The sequence below is a fragment of the Streptopelia decaocto genome (genome assembly GCF_964273445.1).
Source record: "Streptopelia decaocto genome assembly, chromosome: Z".
Classification (NCBI taxonomy): domain Eukaryota; kingdom Metazoa; phylum Chordata; class Aves; order Columbiformes; family Columbidae; genus Streptopelia; species Streptopelia decaocto.
The window spans coordinates 17,619,585-17,640,931 of NC_138657.1; the positions used below are offsets into that span (position 1 = coordinate 17,619,585).

General features: G+C 37.8%; 1 protein-coding gene across 3 annotated transcripts in view; it reads left to right on the forward strand.

Moving 5' to 3' along the window:
* The window catches only part of SLC24A2 (solute carrier family 24 member 2), a 110,601-nt gene that overhangs the window by 38,035 nt on the left and 51,219 nt on the right, over positions 1 to 21,347 (forward strand). For 2 of the 3 annotated variants that reach the window (XM_082074865.1, XM_082074866.1), the window contains exons 3-4: positions 18,877 to 18,915; positions 19,994 to 20,102. In XM_082074865.1, coding sequence (XP_081930991.1) covers positions 18,877 to 18,915; positions 19,994 to 20,102 — 148 coding nt within the window. The remainder of the gene's footprint in view (positions 1 to 18,876; positions 18,916 to 19,993; positions 20,103 to 21,347) is intronic. The other variant, XM_082074867.1, reaches the window with a different exon arrangement.

Here is a 21,347-nt window from a genome sequence, read left to right on the forward strand (position 1 = left end):
TGTTAGGACTTAGATTTCTTTCTAGCTCTTCCTTATAGTGCATAACTGAGACCACGTATCTGTCCAAAAGCGAACAAATGCTAAAATTTTCAAAGATGGTGTTGGATCCTCTAGAGCTATTTGAGTCCTATAAAGCAGTGGTGTGAAGTGCTTTGGGCACTCCCTTAGGTGATAAATCCAGGACTCAGCCTTCACTCAGAAACAGCTCTGACCAAAATATATAGATTGGCAGGTAAGTAACCCTTATTTAAAGAAGATGTTAATAAAGTATAGCACACTGAGCCAAATTCTGCAGCTATCACATGGGAAACCTGGAGCTGCTTTTCTGAGGTGAATGGAGTTCCTCTGGTGGCCAGTTTTCTGACATTGGAATAAACTCGGGAATCAACATTTTTTAAATAAAAATGTGTATCTGTTGAGGGGAAGAGACCTTTCTTGTGTGGAACAAGGATTAGGCTCCCTTCCAGCAAAGTGTAAATCTAGACCCATAAGGCTGTAAGAAATTGATATTCTCACATTTAGTGTGGGAATAGCTTTTCCTCTTAAAGCAGTATGTGAAAGAGTTCTGAGTCTTTTAAGTGAAAAATGCTGGGGTACCCAGAGAGCTACATTAGGGCAAGCAGGATGTGACACGGGATGAATGAAGTCCTTGTTCTTATAGAAGAAATGCAAGCAAGGTTTTGGTCCCTTTCTCCTGCCAGGGAAAGCTATGTCCCAGCTGTGTCCCAAAAGCTCAAAGGGAGGAATGAGATGCCACAAATTTGGCTGATCATATGCCAGATCCTGCTTATCCCTTCCACTTGCATAGGGACCAGCACAGCTGATCTAAGCTGACTGTAAAGCACCTCTGGTAAGAGTGATTTGCATAGCCTAATGATTTTATATTTAAATGTGACTTAGGTCCACTACTAATTTTATTCAATTTGAAGTAGAGATATTTATGCACAATGACAATGACAATGCCCTTGTTCTCGCATCAGTGAGATATATACAAACTGCAATATAAGTGCCTAAGCAAAATTTCTGATATATTAATCTAATCTGCTGATTTATATAAGCATTCATCATATTAAGATGTAGGGAGGGAGACAATAGTGACAAGTCCCCAGGAATGATGGGACTCCTGCCTTTGGACATCTGTAGCTGTACCAGGCACGCTATGAGAAGTAGTACCAAGCAAGGAAAGAAGTGTCTCTAATCACAGTGTGGGAGTCTCTGTTGAGATTTGGCTTAGCCTTTCTGGGATTTATGTGAAATGTCTTTTAATAATAAAACACTGTAAGGAACATCTACTGTTACACATTATCCAGAAAAAGATTCTGGATGAGGAATATTGTAAAAAACAAGGCTTCACGAGCCACTTGACAGATGTGTGAAATCCAGGTGGAACACATCAGCCACATGGCAGCATACTAAAACAGTGTGTGGTAATGTAAATAAAAATGAAGAAAAATATTACTCTGTTCAATAAATATTTCATATAGACCAAATATCTTCTATCATTTAGTTTTCTGAAGTAGTTTATTGGCCTCTTCCTGTCTTAAATTAGTATGTTGTTTCAGAGTGAACTGTAACTGCCTTTCAGCTGGAAATATTTCAGTGGTAAAGAAAGTGTTTTGCTTTGATGGACAGAGAGACAGAGAGAACTACATGCATCAAAATCAGTAAAAGCTTGTTTTCAGCTCTTCAGGAGCAGGCGTAGTGGTTTTTGGTCCACTTTTACATTTTGAAAAATGTTTTGTAAAATAAATGCACAGCCATTACAGTTATTTACACGAGACTTAGAATAAATTAAATTACCAAAATTTCAATGTTATAATATTTGCTCCTGCAAGCTGTCAGACTGAACAAAGCAAAGGCTTAGTGTTGGGGTAAAAGTACTTTATTTTGGCTTACATTGTAAAAATATTTTTATTAAATCTGTGTCATGGAGACTAAACCTGGAGTACTTGTATCTGAATCTAGTGGAGGAAAAATGCAAAAATCATCCAATTGTACCATTATTAACAAGTGCTTATAATATCTTCTCTAGAAATCCAAGCTCACCTCGTCCACTTATTCTGAAGAGTGCTCAGTCATTCAGATAGTGAGCAGTATTTGGTGAGAGTGAAAATGATGAAGGGAATGATGAAGGGAATATTCCTGTGTCCTCTCAGTTCATCTTCCAACTAAACTTTCTGAGCCACCAGTTTTTGTCATCCAAGACTTTCTCACACATGTCGTAATTTGTGTGGTAATTAAATATCACCTGTCATGAAAAAGTAAATGGCAAAAATAATAAAATCATCATTACCTGAGAAGATCAATTCTGGCCTCTTGTTGGACGCAGGCAGAAGCTCTGCAGGTTCTGTTTATTGTTACTAATATAGTAGTTATATTTTACCATGGAAATGGAGGAATCTTTTTACTTCCCATCATAATCAGTGTAGTTTGGTTGGCTTATCTGTAAAACCTTTTTAGTCTTTATTTTTGCATTATAATTGCACATGGTCTTGGAAATAAAACATTTCCACGGCTAGCAAAGGAATGAAAGTTAAAATCAAAGAAAAGGTAAAGAAATAGTTTGCCAAAATGGGAAATTTGCAATTAAGTGAGAAGCAGTACTTATTGAATGGCTTCAATTTAAGCACATTTACTAGAAAGACAAAAGAATGACATTTCTGTGACTCTGAAATAGTAAAGTTTTGGAGATGAGAAATACTACACATATTTCTGCAACTAATAGTGGATGAATTGGTGAATGCTGCTGCAGAGTGCGATGAATGCATTACCATTTTTCCTGTCAATTGAGCATGACTATTTCAAGATACATGTATGAAATCTCACATCTGATAATACAATTTCATAATTATAAAACCAGTACTGTAAACTATTTTCATTCTGAAGGATGAAGGCTTGTTTTACAACATAAATTAGACTGCTGCTGAGGGTAGCAAATGTGCAGCTATTTGCTTATGGCAGAAAAGCTAGGATTATTGCATGTGATAGCACATGACACTCACTAAAAAAATTAAAAATATATTGGATACTAGCTATAGCTGTGTGTTTGACCCTACTTGATATACCAAAAGAATATAAAGTCTGAGAATCTTACCACTTCACTGAGTTAAAAACAAAATAGGTTGCAAAACAGGAACCTCCAAGGAACATTAGCTAAAAAGTTCCATTTAATTTAGTTTTGTTAGGTCAGAAGCTTGCTTGTTATGATCAGTACAGAAATTTGTCTTTAAGCAGATTCTGAATGAAAGATTAAAAAAAATTAAAATAACAACAAACAAATGCTTGTGGAGAACATCCAGCCAATAATGTCAAGCAATAATAACAAGTGGAGTAAGTAAGTGGAGTAGAGGTGTCCATGGCAGTAGTGTGGATCACAGATTCTGCAGCAGGTGAAATGGTGCAAACATGTAAAAACATAGTATAGAGGAAACCAGTGTATTTTATCACTTGTCTTAAGGCATTAAAAGTCCTTTTAACAGAGATGATATTTTAAAATATTGAAAGTGTAACATGAATATAAGATACTGTGAAAGTGGAAGAAGTTTCTGGGATTTAGATTCTTTTCTAACACAAGCTGAAATATAGAAATTTGTGTTATGGAGAATGATTTCTTCAGCCTCCTTGATGTCAATAAGAAAGTTTCATGCTGAGCATTTAAATTGGAGACAGATCAAAATGCAGATGCTTTATTTGGTTGTCTTAATAGCTTAATAGGCTTTACGGATTATTACTCTCACAAGCCTTTTTGAGCTTATAAAATCCAAATGTATTTGCTCTTAGAAATTATGAGCTCAGTCCCAAAAACTCTTACTTGCGTGAGCCCCTTGGCGAGTTGGCTGATTTAGTGCTATTGATCTTCAAGGGTCTGCATGATTGCCATCCTGTTCTTGCAAAAATAGTGTAGAAGACAAGAAAGTGCAAGAAATTCCCAAGGGGAGCCAATTACTCTATAAAACTATCATGTTCCATTCCATTTCATCTCTTCTCAATTATATTTGACCTATTTGCATTCATGCTGTAGCTACCCAAAAAACGAATGGGTCGTATGCAGTAGATGTTAATCAGAACCGTATTTAAAAACTGTGCATTTGGGTGATGATAATAAAGAGGAGTTTTCACCTAGAGCAGACGCAGCATGGGAGTTAATTCTCCTGTAGGTTTGTTGGGCTACAAAGTCTGCTCAGCTGCATTTGAATTCGGTAAACCAGCCCCTTACTAGCAGGCGTTAGTCTGCTCAAAGATGCACGCCCCTAGTTTGCTGTGGCTTCTCTTCTATCCCCAAACTGCTGGCTGCTCGTCACTTTCAGCATCACCAGGTTTTCTCACCTTGCTTTTTGTTTTCCCTCGTGATGTTAGCTTTTGTTATTAGATCAAGTATCCCTGACCATTAAGCGACATTAAGTCTGTCTTTATACTGTCATCCATGGTCCAAAATTGATGGGAGTTTTGCCATATGGCTACATTTCTGGCTGGAGCTACTATAGCTGTAGTGCTGAAACGTCTGCAGAGTTATTTGAAAAGGTGTAATGAAGAGTTACTTATGAAAGTGATGCCCAACCTGATGATTCCTCAGTGTCCAGGGCTCTCCGGTTGCCAGGCCGCATTGCTTTTTTTTAAACTGACAACTGTTTGTCATTTGGATATTTCCGTAGGCTTTTCCTCCAGATGCTTCTTGCCTTCAGTGGTGTAGTTCAAGGAAGAGATAATGACAACTATCACTGTGAGCTTTTCTGGCTCAAGTAAAGGGTCATTGACAGATCTTACAGGAATACTGACAGTTTTAAAGAAAAATGCAAGACAAGACAGTGAATATGTTAGTGGTATAGTCCTTATAAAAAAAAAAAAAATAGAAAGCAAGTCTGATTCAGAATGTGTTGGGAAAAAGACCACAATAAAATGGTCTTTCTTGTGAGAATATCAGTCTGAAGACTAGGCTGGAAACAGACTAAAGGTCCTGAAGCAAAACTTCTTCATTAAGTGAGTAGAATGGGATTATTTCTGTTTAACATCCTAAAGTTGTAATTCTATAATATCTTTAAAGAAGTTCAGAAAGGCATAGGAAAAGTTCATTTTTTGTTTCATTTGCAAGAGTGAGTCACCTGCTACTTAAACCTGGAGTTTCACTAAGAAGAATATAAGAAAGAGCAGCTGTCAAGAAGCTGATACCTTCTGCTTGTGACTTTTTTAAGGAACCATTGATCTTGGCACAGTTATTGATGAAATTTTTTGCTGATACCTTAGGGAAGAGAAATACAAAGAAAAATGTGGAATATTATCTATAGAAAGATTTGCTTTTCACTGTGCTAAACTAGTTCTTGCATGTGACCACACCACCAGTGTCGGCCTTTTAATACAGAAATGAAACTTGCTTGCTTTAATTTGTTTAATCCTAGTGAGTGGTTTATGTCAATCTAAGTTTACAAGGCTGTCTTCACAAGGATAAAGGATAAAAATATAGTTTTAGAAATGAAACTGAGATTCATCTTCATGGTTTAGTTTCCTCCTGTAATCAGAAGAATGTGTAGGTATTAGACACAAGGCATTAGTTTGCATAAGTGATAAAATAGGCAAATTTTGAGGAGATAAATGACCTATCAGATGAAATACTTCTTGTCATCAGCGAAAAACACTCACAAGATTTAGATCACAGAGCCAGATTTGGTTGAAATCTAATGGAAGAAGGGAGAAAAAGAATTCAGAAAAACAGAATGTACTTTTCCTAAAGTAGTCAGGCACATACACATCACAATAAACTCTGAGGTCCTAAATGACTGAAAACAAAGTGCAGGGGTTTTTCTAATTCTCCTTTCTGTATCGGAGTTCACCTCATGAGAGATAAAATGCCTGAAATAATTAAACAAAACAGAGCTCCAATTCCCAATAGGAGGAATTAAATGAAAATTGATAATGAGAAATTTGCTGCAAAGACTTTAAATTACTCTGTTTTGATTCAATAGCAGGCAACCTATTATAGGAAACCCATAGTGCAGTGATGACAGTGAAGAAATTTGTCTTTCTAAATAAATTTTATGTAAGTAGAATTCAAATTGCTGCATCAGACCTTCACAACTCTGTGTGTAACCCGGCTTCTTTTGGCAGAAATTGTGATGTGAGTGATTGTGTTCTGTTTGGGACATTGTTACTTACAGTTCTTTGTTGTTCTGATTTATTCAATTGTCTTTAGGTGTAAGAGATGCAGTGTCTTTCTATTATCAGCTTTTTCACAGTACTTTCATCGTAGAGAGTTATGAAAGTCTCTGTGCCCAGGAAGGCCTAGTTAACTTGCTTCACTAATGTTTCATGATCCCGGTGGTAGTCTTAGATCTCAGAATTAATATTCTGTGTCAAGACAGAGTTGGAAAGGTTTAGCCAACGTGCCTGCATTTCTCTGCAAGATTTCTGCCCCATGTTTCCAAGAGCTAAATGACATAAATTCAGAACTTTCTCTCGAATAGTCTGCCCCTGGGTCTGCTGCTGCTTCATGGCAGAGAAGAAAGGCTTTGTAATACAGCATTTTCAGGCCACCAGTGTATGTCCTTATTTAATAAGAGGGTAGATAAGAGAAAGGCACCCCTGCTTCTATAGGGAGAATTTCTTCATGCTCACAGTAATTTGTATTTTCAGTGTTTTGGTAGCATTTTTTGTCATTTTAGTTTTATCTCTCTTGACTTGTTTTCATCCAAGATACTCATCATTCTCTGTGGTCTAAACCAAAGGATGAGCCTTTTCCATATTAATACAACTGTTAATAAGGCGCGTACAGCTGTATTAACTAACTGATTTCATCAGAAGAATTAATATATATAGCTCTTCCAAAGGACAGGTTAGAGTCAGGAGAGCAGTTTTTCCAGAGGCTATGAAAAAACTTGGACTTCTAGCTTTTAGGTCCAAGGTCTTAGGTGAAATGACCAGTCTGTGCCCATGCAAATCTGGGCTTTGCTTTTCTCTGGCTGTGCCCAGAAGATTGCTAGGCATTGGCAATGTTACAACAGATTCTATTAGTACACGAAAATCTGCTGTCACCCAGATCGATTCTGCAGTCCTTGTTTCCCAGATGGCAGCATTAATCCAGCAGACAGGAGCAGCTCTTGCTCGTTCCCAACCTGAACAAGGTTTGAGCAAGAAATGAGGTATGAAAGGGTTTGCATCCTGTTGCAGTTCCTCCTTTGCCATCCTTTAAGGAGCTCAGCGAGTAGTTTATAATTTTGTCCTTACTTGTCTGTGACTCTGGATGTGCTGGAAGCCAGGAGTGAAAGCGGTGAGGGGAGTGGAGGGTGGCTGAGCCCATGCAATGGCTCTGGTGGTGAGTAAAGCTGCCCTGGTTACTGCTAACAGGAGTGGCCAGGCATTCATTTAGCTGAGAGAAACAGTGGCGCAACTAATTTGCCATAGAAAACAATTTTGAATGTGTTTTCATTTTGTTTTATTTTGTTTTGGTTTTGGTGGGGTTGTTTATTTGGTTGGTCATTTGGTGGTTTGTTTTTATTTCTTTGTTTGTTTGTTTTTAATGGATATTGATGTTAGAGCTGAATAACATAGGTGGGACAAGAAGTTTGGTTTTTGTTTTTTTTTTCCCAAAACATCCTGGCAATTGATATTGTTGTAGTTGCTGAACTCTCCAGATTCCCAACCCAGTCTCATCTTGCTTGTCAAAGTAGATCTAGAGCCTCCAGCCTTCTCAGCTCTGGTCATGGCAATGTTGCATGGCAGGGATATGAGACTTTAAACTACATCAAAGTCTCAAAATTTTTGCATCTGGCTGTTTGCTGGGTGATTCTCTAGGCTGAGCTGGCAAATTCCTGACAATACGCAGGGCAGAGGAGCAGCCCAACTGTGTGACTGAAAAAGCCCTTGTCAGGTAAGTCTGAGAGAAGGTGGGAAATGGGAGCACCGCCTGAGCATGAACTTGGATAAAACCGTGGCTTAATAAGCAGTCCATAATATCCAGAGAAAGAGACTTTTTATTTAGTAGCATATGATAACTAGTGCTTTAGTGATTCCTATAGCTGGATGTGTTAGCCAGTAGAACTGTGAGGGAGGAAAACATTCATATTGCAAAATGCATCTTTTATTTTCACTGTTATTTTGTTTTACACGTAACAAATTATGAGACTGACACCTTGCTTCAATGTGCTGTGGAATAAATACCACATCTCTTCCTGCATATTCTCAATTCATTTAGTTTTATGCTAATCCCATGAAATTAATTCCTAGTGCTGTGAAAATGACTTTGAGTCTGTTTGATCTGTTGGAGATTTTCCATACCAGTGTCCACCATACTTGTTATTTCTTTGTTTGTGTTAAAATGGTGATTTTACCTGGTGATTTCTTAATTTCTTAGTTTCTTAATTTTTGTCATGTAATTGCAAAATCTCTGTGAACCAGAATGAAAAGGTTTTGATAATTCAGATTTAAGTAGAATGGTTTGAGAGAAGATTTCTGTGATTGTATATAAGGGATTTCAGTTTGGAAATGAAACACAGTTAACAATAATTGGACAGTAACAGTCCTAATTATTCTTACCCATTCAGTAAGCACAATTTTGAACTAAAAGAGAAAATAAATATTATAAAAAGGACTCTTCATATATTGCTGTAGACATCCACAGCAGAACTTCAGGAATACTATTTATGGAGTATATTAAAAACATGTATATACAGAGATGTCTTCAGTAAAACAAACATGAGGCAGACAGAATAGAGGAGTTTTAATCTGTGTTTCTGCTCATTCTGGCCACACAACATTTTATGAATGGAAAGATGGTATTTCAGGATTCAAATATATTTGTTCTCTCTGGCTCCCTTGGTCAGCATTGTAAGCACAAAAGCTGGTTACCGTAAAAAGCTATGCATAGAACACAACTTTATAAAAAATGGATTAAAATGGTAAAATCCAGATTGGAGCCTCATGAACTCCCATATGAAAGAACCATGTTTACTGACAATTCAGCTTTCTGGAGACTTCAGTTTCCAAAAATTCGAGTATTTTGAAGAGAATCATGTGTGTGTTGTTTAATGAAGTTTTTAGATGCTTACAGAATGATCACAGTGTTGTGTTGAAACAGAAATATGTAGATTCATAGCAATGGGAATTTTCTATGGAACCAAAAACTAGTTTATGGATTACTTTCAGACAGGTTTAGACTGCAAAACACATGATTTCCAGCTTACCTCACCTTACAATTTTATTTATATTATTAATTTTGTTGTATTAAAGGTTTATCCTAGGGAACCAGGTTGTTCTCTCGTGGAACAACCAGATTTTTATACATCTGGCAGTATGGCATTACTTAAAAATAGGGATTTACATTGGAGTGTCAGTAAAGCCACAAACATGCCAACCTGGAACCTAGCTGCAGGAACTGGAGTTTTATTATTAAATAATCACCAATTATTTAGACTGAGGCTCAGAAAGTATTCTTGTTTGTTTTAACGGAGTTCCCACCCAGTATGTTTCATTATGAGGGTTCAGCATTGCTATGCACGTCCAAGTCTTGTTTTCATATCCCCTCTGTCATGGTGAGTGGACTTAATGCAAGGGCATAGTTTTTATTAAAGGCTTCCCCTGATCCTTCCATTTCTCATAACTTTCACTCTGATGAAAGCCTAGGTGGAGCTGTGCAGTTTTTAAACCAGAGGGGCATAGCATCCCTCTCCTTGGTAAATGCAGGTTTGTTTTGATTGTACATCTTAATGAAAGCAGATAACTGAAACAGTAGGGGTATCCATGTTAGATAAAGAGTTGCGCCAGTCCCTGGAGCAGAGGTGTGCATGGCGGACTGGGCTTCCATGGGCATTGTGCCTGCCAAAGAGGAGAAAAAAGTCACCAAGAAGGTCTGAGACATGATGAAAGAAGGAGAAGTTCTGGGACCAAAATCGTAGTCGGAAAAGATAGAGGCAGACTGAGCATTTGGGGAGCAACTGTTGGATAAAAGAAGGCTTAGACCTAGAAGTAATGGCATAGTCTGCTTGTGACTGTTCCAAAGCTTAGAGAAATGAGGCTGTAAGTTTTTTTTATAGTGGAATGGAATAACATAAAAGATGGATGGAGTTACTGTGAGTTTCTAGTTGAAAGACCTTGCAGATTGTGATTTTTGTCTGGTATCCAAAATAACATATCTTGGCAAAAGTTTCTCAGAAATCTCATGATTTGCAATAAAGCTCACCTGGCAGCTTTGATGTAAAAAAGTGCTGTTGTCCTAGACTGTAAATGGAAGGGGAGGTGTAAGGCAGATATGAGCCTGAGCTAGGACCACTAGCTTCTTAGGCTGCTACCCTCACCACTCCACCATGAATTCTGTCATGCTTTCTTGTAGCCATGGTCTCCTACTACACCCTTCCATGATTCAGTCCTTCCAAACTCCAGACCATCCTTTTCCCCATATGCCTTATTCTCTCGGATCACAGTAGAAATTCTCCTTGGAGCTGTAGGTTTACCTTAAATATTAAGAAGCTGTTCTGGGGAGACCAAGTTTTGCTGAGGAAAGCAACATAGCCACTGCTTCTGGATTATATGTGGCAATGGATTACCTGCAGGCACCTTGTTCTGGCTGCAGAGACAAATCAGTAGTATGAAAGGCAGCATGAAGTAGCAGGCTGATAGAAGAAGGTATGCGCAAAGATTTTCTGTTGATCCTTTGCTATGCAATGTAGGACATAATTCCCTAAATTAGGTATCCAAACACTGAAAGCCAAAATGGGGGAGGTCTGATTTAAGTTCTTAATGCTGTAACTCTACATTTAGAAACAGTGCTCCTCAGGTCTTTCTGCCATTGTTTCATCTCTTGGCTCCAAGGAGTTAAAAGTAACCTGGCATGTAAATGCTGCAGATTTTCCAGAACTCGTGCCTGGTGGTCTCCAGAAGCCCAGCTTACAGAGCCACAGATCTTCTCTTTCATCTTAATGCAAAGCAGAACACTGTAGAAAAATAATTAAAAGGCAAGAGGAATCAGAGTAAGACAGAAGCTGATGTGGTCCTTTTTTCTTCACCTAATGTGAGGAAAACAATTTGTTTTGCTTTATGGTTGTAGATGAAATTTGGATATTTGGACTTGCTTTTCTGCATGCAGCTCTATGAGCCTCGCTAGCAGTACAGTGCTGATTTCTTATCTGCAGGTGTTTCTGTAAAATTTATTTTCTATTTTTTCTTAATGCTTTTTCTCCCTACCATTTCTTACACCCTCGCCAGATACAAGACAAACTCTTAGATGGCATTTGCATGTTTCGGGTGATCAGAAAGACCTAGAAAGCAGTGGTGAAAATAGCTGAAAATGGTTATCTGAAGGATGAATATGAAGGTAGATGGTATTCAATGTCTGTTATAAGGACAGTGAGCCTGAAATACTGTTTAGTCAAATTTGCAAAATTAAGGTAATTGCTCTTAGCAATGTATTGTTTTGCTTCAGGTTTAATGTCTGATTTTAAATTTTTAAATTGAGAAAGTGTATGATAGTCCAATTAGTAGGTGCATTAAATCAAAACATCTTTTCATCAGTTTTTCTTTTACAATGTTGAACAATCAGTCTAACATCCTGTTAGACGTAAAAAGTACAAACATTTTATGTGCTTTGATTGTCATATAATCTTATAAACCATGAAGAGTCCGAAAAGATAAAAAATCTTTGATGTTTGTTAGCTGAAAGACCATTGTGAGAGGTACATTTTGATCTTCTTCCTATAGCTATTGGAGTTGCTTCTCTCAGAGAAGTTCTGCTTTGTAGCTTATTGAGATGAACATGTATGTTGTGCTCAGGAGAAGGTGCAAAACCCAAAGAGCAAAATTAATTGCTGAAGAGAAGACAGCCTTACCTGGTAACCTGCCCAAAAGCAATCTTGCCTCTTATTGAGAATGAAGTTATTTACTGACAGTGGCTCTATTCCCAGCTTACAGATGGGGAAATGGAGGAACAGAGGCAGTCTGCTATATTTTGCTATCAGGTTGGTGTAAAACTGATACCCAGAGTCCTGCAGCTCAGAGCTGGTGCTGTGCGCCCGGTGGATGAGGACTTTCCATTTTGAAGCACAGTTGTTTGAAACATTTATACTTCAAGCATCATCCTAATTGTTTTGGTGAGCCTTTCTTTTTATTCCCTCTTTTTTAAAATGTGTGAAGTAGGCCTTTTTAAATGTTATTTTTGTTTCATGGAAAAGGTAGTGCCACAGGATAGATACAGCATGCCAAGGCTTTCCCTTTGTCTCATTTAAGGGCCTGCGTTCTACCTTCTATTCTCTCTCCCCTTCTGACACTGTGGGAAATATCAACTATTAGCAATGCTGGCTATCCTTAGAGCCAGATCTGGTCTGAGTTTCTGCTGTCTGATGATGAAGTCCCCTGAGGGGGAAAGGCAGCTGTGAAGTAAGACAGAGAAGTGAACAGAACTTGGTGGAAAGGGGAGGTGACCAGGGCAGCTGAGGACACACTGATTCAGCAGTTCGTCCCTACGGGCTGCGCAGGCTGGGTTCTCTGCAGCTGGAGCTGCCTGAGTCCCTCAGGGTCCCCAGGGTGCTGAGCGCGGACAGGCCGTGAAGCTTCAGCCTCTTTGCCCTTGTGATGAATCCTCTGCAATGTACAGCCAGCTTGCTGCAATGAGATTTATTTATTCGGTAGCTGCAAATCAGCATAGCATCAGCAAGCCCTAAGGTTTGCCAAGCACTTTCCTCTCTGGACATTATTGTGACTATTTTTAAGACAAACTCTAAAGCTTCCACAATCTGTAGCAGATCCTTTGTGAATTTAGGTAAGCAGAAGTCCTAGGAAATGCTTTTTTGATGGCTTCATAATGAGCCACTGAGGTTTGACTGAGTTGTAAGAAATTAAGAGGAGTCACCTGCTGTCAGGAGTCTCTGTGGTGTTGTTGGAGTTCAGCTGAAAACCTTCCAAGCCCTCTGCCCAGAATTTGTAGTTTGTGTCATGGGTGATTTTAATTCAGACTTTAAAAAAAAAATATTGAGAACTTAATCTTGGAACACTCACTAATGCTTTCCCATGTAACGTTGTTGATCAAGTAGCAGCATATTAAACACTTTAAATCCAGGTATTTTAAAGCTAGCCAAATAAATCCATACTGAAGTATTTAAACTGTCACTTGTGAACAAAGGTTTTATGTGCATGAGTATCTAAAGACCGCTGTAAGTACCTAACTCCAGATTTTTTTTTTTTTTTTAAGATTCTTTTGCCCCCTTAACGGTTACACAGATGTACAGAACTGTGTTGCTAATTTATATAATTTTTAAAAAATCACAAAAGGTGACTTCATTGACAAGTCTAGAAATGAGGATAAGAGGACAACTTAAAACTGCGTAATTCCTTCTGACACTAAGGTGATTAAAAACTCATCATGTCTTTAAGCTTGAGCTATTACATTGCCATCCTAAGCCAAAGATACCTGACTTTAAGCAAGTTCAGAGAAGGTAAGAGACACAGGGCAGACTCTGACTTTCTTATACATGTGGAATAACTAAATGACATATGACTGGTCCAACAGGCTGACGGGATGAGTAATATCCTATTTCAGATAACGGTATATGTAAAAATCTGTAATTAAATCAGTTGACCTAACATTAGCATACGATTTAGCAACTGATACCTTAAACCATCCATCTCTCACTGTTTGAATCAGTTAAGATGCATCTCTTCTGAACATTTATGAGGATTCACTGTGTGTATGCACATTGGGTAGTTTCATGAACAGAGTGACATGAGGGAGGAGACTGATCTGGATGAACAAATCCATTCTGCTTTGCCCAGGGCTAGAACTTTCATACTAGGTGTCTGTAAACAAGCAGTTGTAAATGCAGCCAGGTATCCAAATTTGGCACAGCCCAATGTCTCTGCAGTTCTGGCTTAATTTGATAAATTCTTTGTTTTGATTAATAAAGTGAGCTTTCAATGTCAATTCAATTTTGGGTATGGTTTTTGTGAAACTGTTTGAGAGAGTCCAGCGCAGAGCCATAAAGATGATTAAGGGAGTGGAGCACCTCCCTTTATGAGGAAAGACTGAGGGAGCTGGGTCTCTTTAGCTTGGAGAAGAGGAGACTGAGGGGTGACCTCATTCATGTTTATAAATATGTAAAGGGTGAGTGTCATGAGGATGGAGCCAGGCTCTTCTTGGTGACAACCAATGATAGGACAAGAAGCAATAGGTGCAGACTGGAACACAGGAGGGTCTACTTAAATTTGAGAAGAAACTTCTCTCAGTGAGGGTGCCAGAGCACTGGAACAGGCTGCTCAGGGGGGCTGTGGAGTCTCCTTCTCTGGAGACGTTCAAAACCCACCTGGACATGTTCCTGTGTAGCCTCATCTGGGTGTTCCTGCTCCGGCAAGGGGATTGAACTAGATCATCTTTTGAGGTCCCTTCCAGTCCCTGACATGCTGTGATTCTGTGTGAATTGTATTTATTTTATTCAACAATACAGAAGTCTGCTTCTTCAGGTAGAACTCCCTGTTTACTTTTAGGAGAGAGAAAGGTGGAAGGAAGGAAGGAAAAGGAAGGAAGGAAGAAGCAGGCAAAGTGAAAGGAAATTTTAGTTTATTTTTCTACAGTGTGCTTACTAAAGCTTTTTCCTCTTCTGTTTTAAATAAGATCCAAGGTTCTGTATTCAGTTCACAGACTGGATTCTGGTAATGATATACTAAGCAGTAATACAGAAATTAAAATACATTCCATCAGTTTACTTTCCATCTGAAAGAATTCTAGTTTAAGTATGTTGAGATCATTAGGACTTGAACTTTTCAGCTCCGTTCCAACTATATAAAGCCTACCCATTGTGTAGGCAAGGGTTATAACATAGGATTGTTTTGAGATATTCATGGAAGGGAGATCCAAGGGATCTCCAAAATCCAAGAGAGGTATGTAATAAGAGAACTACATAAAATAATACCTTACTTTTTTTTTTTTTTTGGTTGGTTGGTGGGTTGGTTCAATGCTTGGTTGGTTTGATGCTTGGTTTGGTTTGGTTTTGGTTTTTGTTCCTTCACTGAGCTTATTAGGCTAACTTCTGAAATCTGTCTAGCTGACTTTGTTGCATTGGATTTTAGTTATAGTTTTTACCTGCTGTAGTTTGGCAGCCTGATTTTTCTCATATTAGGAGGAGGGAGTGTGAAGTCCAGTTTGCTAGTTTTTTCAGGCTATTGAACCTGTGACACAGAAACTTCAGCTAGAGTGGCAATTCTAGAGCTGTGGGCAGTCAGCTCTCTTAATTCTGGTTTTGGAATACATAATCTAATAGGTAGTTCAGGTTACTGGCCATCTTTTATTAACAAGCATGTTCTATATCAAATATTTTGAGGTTTTTTATAGATTCTGACCCTCATTTGACTGTCATTATGCCCTTTATTTTAAACGAAAGCATGAGGAGATTTGCCACATAGTTAGTGAGGCATCATCTCATGCACTAATTACTTCAGGCGTCTGTTTCTCAGGAACATACATTCCCAAAAATGGCAAGGGGGATATCAGGATTAACCACTAATGGACTTATGTCACCAAGAAAAAGAGATGTGTGAAAAGGATAGCAAAGATCATTTCTTCATAGCAAGTAGACATGTCTTTTTGCATTCTTCTTGAAATAAAATGTTTTAAGACTTTTAGCACAGGTGGGGCAAACAATAGAGGCAGGAGGATGCACAAACTCTTCAGTACTTGCTGTGGCATACAGGAGAGCCAACAAATACTTCAGTTAATTCTGTAAAAAATATCGGTGAATTGTCTCATGATTAATCTTCCATAATTTGGATTAAAACATAAGGGATTGTACCCCACATACTTTCTTATAAGGCAGTATACTAGAGTACATTGTTTTCACCTTGTGTAACTGTAATATATGCATGGTTTTAAAGAAATTATATGTAGTTGCAAAAGATAATTTTTTTACTAGTAAGCCTTTCAGAAACATTTGTCATGCACAGATGACACAATTTCCATCTCTTTCTGATCTGAGAAGGCTATTATACAATGGTTGCCATGATTTAGGAGCAAAATTATCTTTACAGAAAAATGTGTCTTTAATGAAGCCACTACTGAATATGTCCAAAAATACAATATTCACTCCCAGTGTAAAGACTCTTGTCTTAAATTAAAATATTACATAAAATGTCTGAATACTAAATGTTTCTCTAAAGGAAAAATGATACTTCAGAATACTTGCAATGAAGTATGTGGTACCAAACTTACATAGCAATGAACAGATAAATTTAAAATTCACTTTAAACAATAGGGCAATGGTTTAATTTGCCATCCCAATGGGGACAAAATACCATCAAATACATGATGGAAACAGCAACACCACAACTGACCTTTTCACTGCCGTGGTTTAAAAGATTGTTTTCAGGTGTTATTCTTGTTAATCCAGGAGTTAATTCAGACATTATAAGTATTTAGTATCACCAAAATGTGAAACCATTGTTTACATTCCTGTCCCTAAAACTGTGGAGGCTTTTGTGCCTTAAAATTCTCTTTATATTCCAGTCTTGAATATTTCTTCTAGAATGCAACTTTGCTGGCAAGTTAAGCTCAGAAACAATTGCATTACTAATCATGTGTGGAAAAAAACAATTTAAAAAATTTGTTTCACTATGTTGTATCCCATTCTGTACTGATGATGATTTAAATTACTTCAGATGTGTTTTTCACTTTTATTTGCTTAACATATATGCAAATTATATTTCATTATTCTTTCTCTTTATAACATAACTATCTTCTCCAAATTAAATTATATGGTACAAATTACCATGTAGTTGTTTTTATACATTCATGCAGCTTCATGTCATTCCCTTTCAAGTAAACGACAGTGTTTCCTTCAATTTTTTTTTTTTTTTTTTAGGAATGCCTTCATATTAAGCCTAGCGCATTCTCAGTATTTTTGAGGCATGCTGAATGCTCTGAACCCTTCTTGGCCATAAGCAAAGTGACATTCTTCAGCCCTTTGTCAGGTAGAACACAATGAATTACTCAGATGTATTGATTATATATTCTCATGTCTTTCAGTATTAAAATTAAGAAACAAATTTCCTACATTCAAAAGGTCAAAGCCACAAATAATAATAATAAAAAATTTTTTTTCTAACTTTTGTTTAAGTTTCAGTTTGGAACTCTCATCCACATCTCACAAGCTTTACTTCTGTAACTATGCTCATAGATCTTTAGGACTTGACTTTCCTAAATTGCTTCTTTGGAGACAGTAACTTTTCCTAGCTTGTCTCTTTTGCTTTCTTGCAAATTTTGCTGCAAGGTAAATTTCCCTCCCATGAAGGTCCCTCACAGTGTGCACAAATCAAGCATGGATTTGCAAGTGTGTGAAAGAGCATGTGCATCTATACTATGTACAAGTATACACATTATGCAAAAATTTTCTAAGCTGCATCCATACTTTATTGACATTTTAGAACACAGGTTTTGTATTTTCTTTTTCTTTCCTTTCCCTTCCATTACATTAAAAGTTCTTTCCACGCAGTAGAGGCATAAAGTTTTTTTTTCCCTAACCATTTGTCACACCCGGGAAGACTAATTTCAGATGTGACAGGTAGTTCCTTTATCAAAACAAAGATCAAGGATCTTTTCTTTGCCTCATTATCTCTTCTTCAAGTTAATATTCACAGCTGGGGGGTTACATTTTTGACAAAAGGTTGAGTTCTGCTTATTCTTTTACTTATTATGAAACATAAAGGATCTGCTCTGTTATCAAGGTTTACTCGTTACTGCTTGCCTTCCACTTAACCTTCAAGATTAATTCACTAACTCAAAAGGCATGTCCTGAAAGTTAGTGTTGATGTGTGTCCGAAGGCCGGGTTTCACTGCACTGGGGTGATGATCCATAGACAAGTTGTGATTTAATTTTTGTCTTTTTATGTAATGCACCAAACAATAGCCTTGAGATGGAGGAAATTCTTTACATGTCAGTATGTGGGGAAGGGGTTGTGACCAAATAAGATTGAATGTGAGACAGCTGGAGTTTGCAGTGTGTCCTATTTTAATTAGTACTTGGTGACTGGAGTTTCATGTTTTGTATTCTGGTGTTAACTTTCCTTCCTCAGGTTAAGCAAAATTACTAGAAAAATAACACATCTTTTATTACACAACTTTCAAGATGTCATGGAAACATATTCCATGACAAAAGTCCTGTGTTCCCATTTAACACAAGTGTTACTTCTAGTAAAGAAGCAAGCACAACTCAGGAATAAAAATCAGATGCAAAATTTTGCATTTGCTTGTTTTTAGTGCAAATTCAGTTCAGCCTCAGAAGTGATGCCTGATGATGTGCTCTGCTGCTGTTCTTCTAGGGATAGGACAAAGGAATCACAAATCACCTCTAGGATACATCACTTACTTGAAAGCATTTTTCTTCATGGCAAAGTAGTGCCATGTTGCCTGCCCCTAGCCAGAGCTGCCAGTTTGGGCTAAATAGCCATTTGCTTGGAGTGGTTAAACTGAAACATCTTTTTAAAATTTCTGTGCTCAGTCCCTTCCTGAAAAATGCCAGAGTATTGTTTCTCCTTTTTAGGCTTCTCGTTGAATTGTTAGTCAATCCAGAGTTTCTTCTTGCTTTTAGTTTTTCAGCCCTCACTCTTTCAAACTGGTTGACATACTGGGAGTAATTTGTGTGAACTGAACATCGTGATCTGCAGCCCAGCTGCTGCGTGCCAGGCCCTGAAGTGACAACAGTTTCTATCCAAGAAAATTACAAAAATAAAAGTCTCCTGCAATGTTGCAGTGTGAATTTACTCTGAATTACTTGATCACTTGGATGCTTTACTTTGACTGGTTCAAAAACCTATGACAACAGCATTCATAGGATTGGACATCTGTGGTGTTTTACTGCCTTACCTTTCTATGTATGCTCCATCTGACACTTCTTTTTATTCTTTTTCCTGTTCATGCAGTCACCTAATGCTGGCGACAAGGATGACCAAACACTGACGGTAGGCAGCAATTAGTATGTGTCTGAGCATTTATTTCTCAGGAGGGTGGTGAGACAAGCCTTTCTTTGGTTTGGCACACATCAGCGTTTTTCTAAATTACTGGGATTTCATTCCCCCTCCTGTGCTGCTATAGAATTCAAATAATTTCTTTGCAATGAGAAAGCAGTGAACTAATTTTCTTGTTCAGTTTCTATAATTTTTCATTTAGTGTTTGTATGACACCAAGGATTAATCCATGTACCATGTATTGTTACAAAATACTATTTTCTTCAGGGTTGTTTTTTTCCTATAATTGGATTTCAGGGTCTTATTAGTCAGCAATCTGTTGGCTCTGATTATCCTTTTTGCTGGAGCAAGCAGACAGCCATCCACAAAGCAGCCTTACTCTATGGGATGTATTAAATGCATTGATTATTGTCCTAGACAACGACATGGGGACAAGAACCTCAGAATACATTTTATATTTCTTTAAAAGTGTGTGAAAGATGCCTGTGTGTTAGGTCCATTGCTATGGGTGTCTGCAATGCCTTATCACACTCACAATCTGGTTTTGCAATCAGCATTTATTAGATCGAACCAAAGCAAAGAGTATATTTCACTCTGACTGAGCTGTAGGATTTTACCATTAAAAAAGGGTTCTCTCTGCCCTTTTTGTCCACAGTTTTGATAATCCGCATATAATTTGCAATGTACTGAGGCAATAAATATTAGAACTTGCTTCAGGGGTTCAACCACAATGTTCTGCAAAGAAACACAAAATATTAATTCTTCCTGGTGCAAATGTGGGGGGTTTATTCTCTTAACATTTTAAGAGTTATCACAGAGAAAGATTCTTTTTCGCTTCTCTTCAGCCTTGGGAGACTTATGACTAATCTGATGATCCATCCCATCCAGACAAACATCTATACATATGGCAATGCTTAATATGGTGTATAGTTTAATGTAACTTGCTATAGGTGATGATTGAAAATGCTTCACTGTGTAGTGACATGTGAGATCAGTTCATAGTGTTTCAGACCTGTTTCCACTTTAATAACAAAAAAAAACCCTAAATATTTCCCCTTATTTTTCCACCTAGACCAAGCCACGGCTCCAGCGGGGAGGAAGCTCTGCATCTCTCCACAACAGTCTGATGAGGAACAGCATCTTCCAGCTCATGATTCACACACTGGACCCACTTGCTGAAGGTATTCCTATTATTTTTTTTGTTTTCTGTTGCAAAAGCAAACAAATACTTTCCTTTTGCCTTCTCCCCATGAAACTTTTTTTTTTTTTTCATTTCCATTGCTTTCATGAGTCTGAATGTCTCTGAATTTTCTGCAAGAGTTTTGCACGCTTATGGATTGGTATACATACTTCCACCAAGACTTGCAGCTTAGGAAATGGATTCCTTGTGGTGCTAACTAAAACAGGTCACTTGGCTGATGTATATGGTAACCACTGTTTTGCTTCACATCTGGCTTTTGCAGCAATTTTAAAGTTACAAAAATCCTATCCTCTTATATTTTTGTAGAGATGTATTTATTTTCTTTCCTGATTTTGATTTTAGTAAATCAGGGGTGAAAAAAAGTAGAAAAAAAAGGTAGGTAATTTGTCATATGGAATATAGAAAAGAATGAGGGTCTACTGGTTTGACGTTGGATGGATTAACGCTGACATTAGGAAAAATGCGACAAGCATTCCACTACATGCATGTTAACAGTTTGCCTGCTTTATCCAAGTGTGGTATAATTATTTTCTTTCTTTGAGAAGTTAGCAGGAAGACCATGGTTGCTTTGGTCTGAGAAGTTCACAGGAAAACCATAATTGCTTTCCAGCCGTAGGGTGACTTGAATCTCAGCTTCTGGTAGGCTTCCGGAAAATTCAGGGCCAGGTGTTTACTTGGTGAATGTGTGTCCGTAGGACATTTCTTGCTGTAGTAATAAGTGTCATGAGAAATAGCACTTGTGAAGGAAATGTGAGGGACTAAAGAGACTTAAAATATGACTGACAGTGAGAACTTCCAAACATTGGTGGCCGTAAACTGTATGTAGCACTTCCTTGCATTTAGGTTTCTCCAACGTTCTCTTTGCAACATCACATACAGCGTTTTAAATTTCTCTGTATCTCTTGGACAAGGCAAATCTACTTTTTCCATTTCCTTCTTCAAAAGCTGAAGCTGACACTTGTTTTGCCAACACAAGGGCAATTTTAGCCCTTGCAATATCCACGCCATTATTTCTACTCTCATCATGATTCACATTGCTTCTCTCTTTGGTTAATGCCAAAGTCTGTTGCCTGTGTGTGTGGAGTCATCAGCACTCTGTGCCCAAGCTATTCCCATTCAATGCCGAAAAAGGACATGAGAAATTTATGGCAGTTACACGTTTGGCTTCCTTTATTTGCAGGTGAGCAGGCTTTCTAACTGCTGCACCCAGTAAGTCTCATCTTTA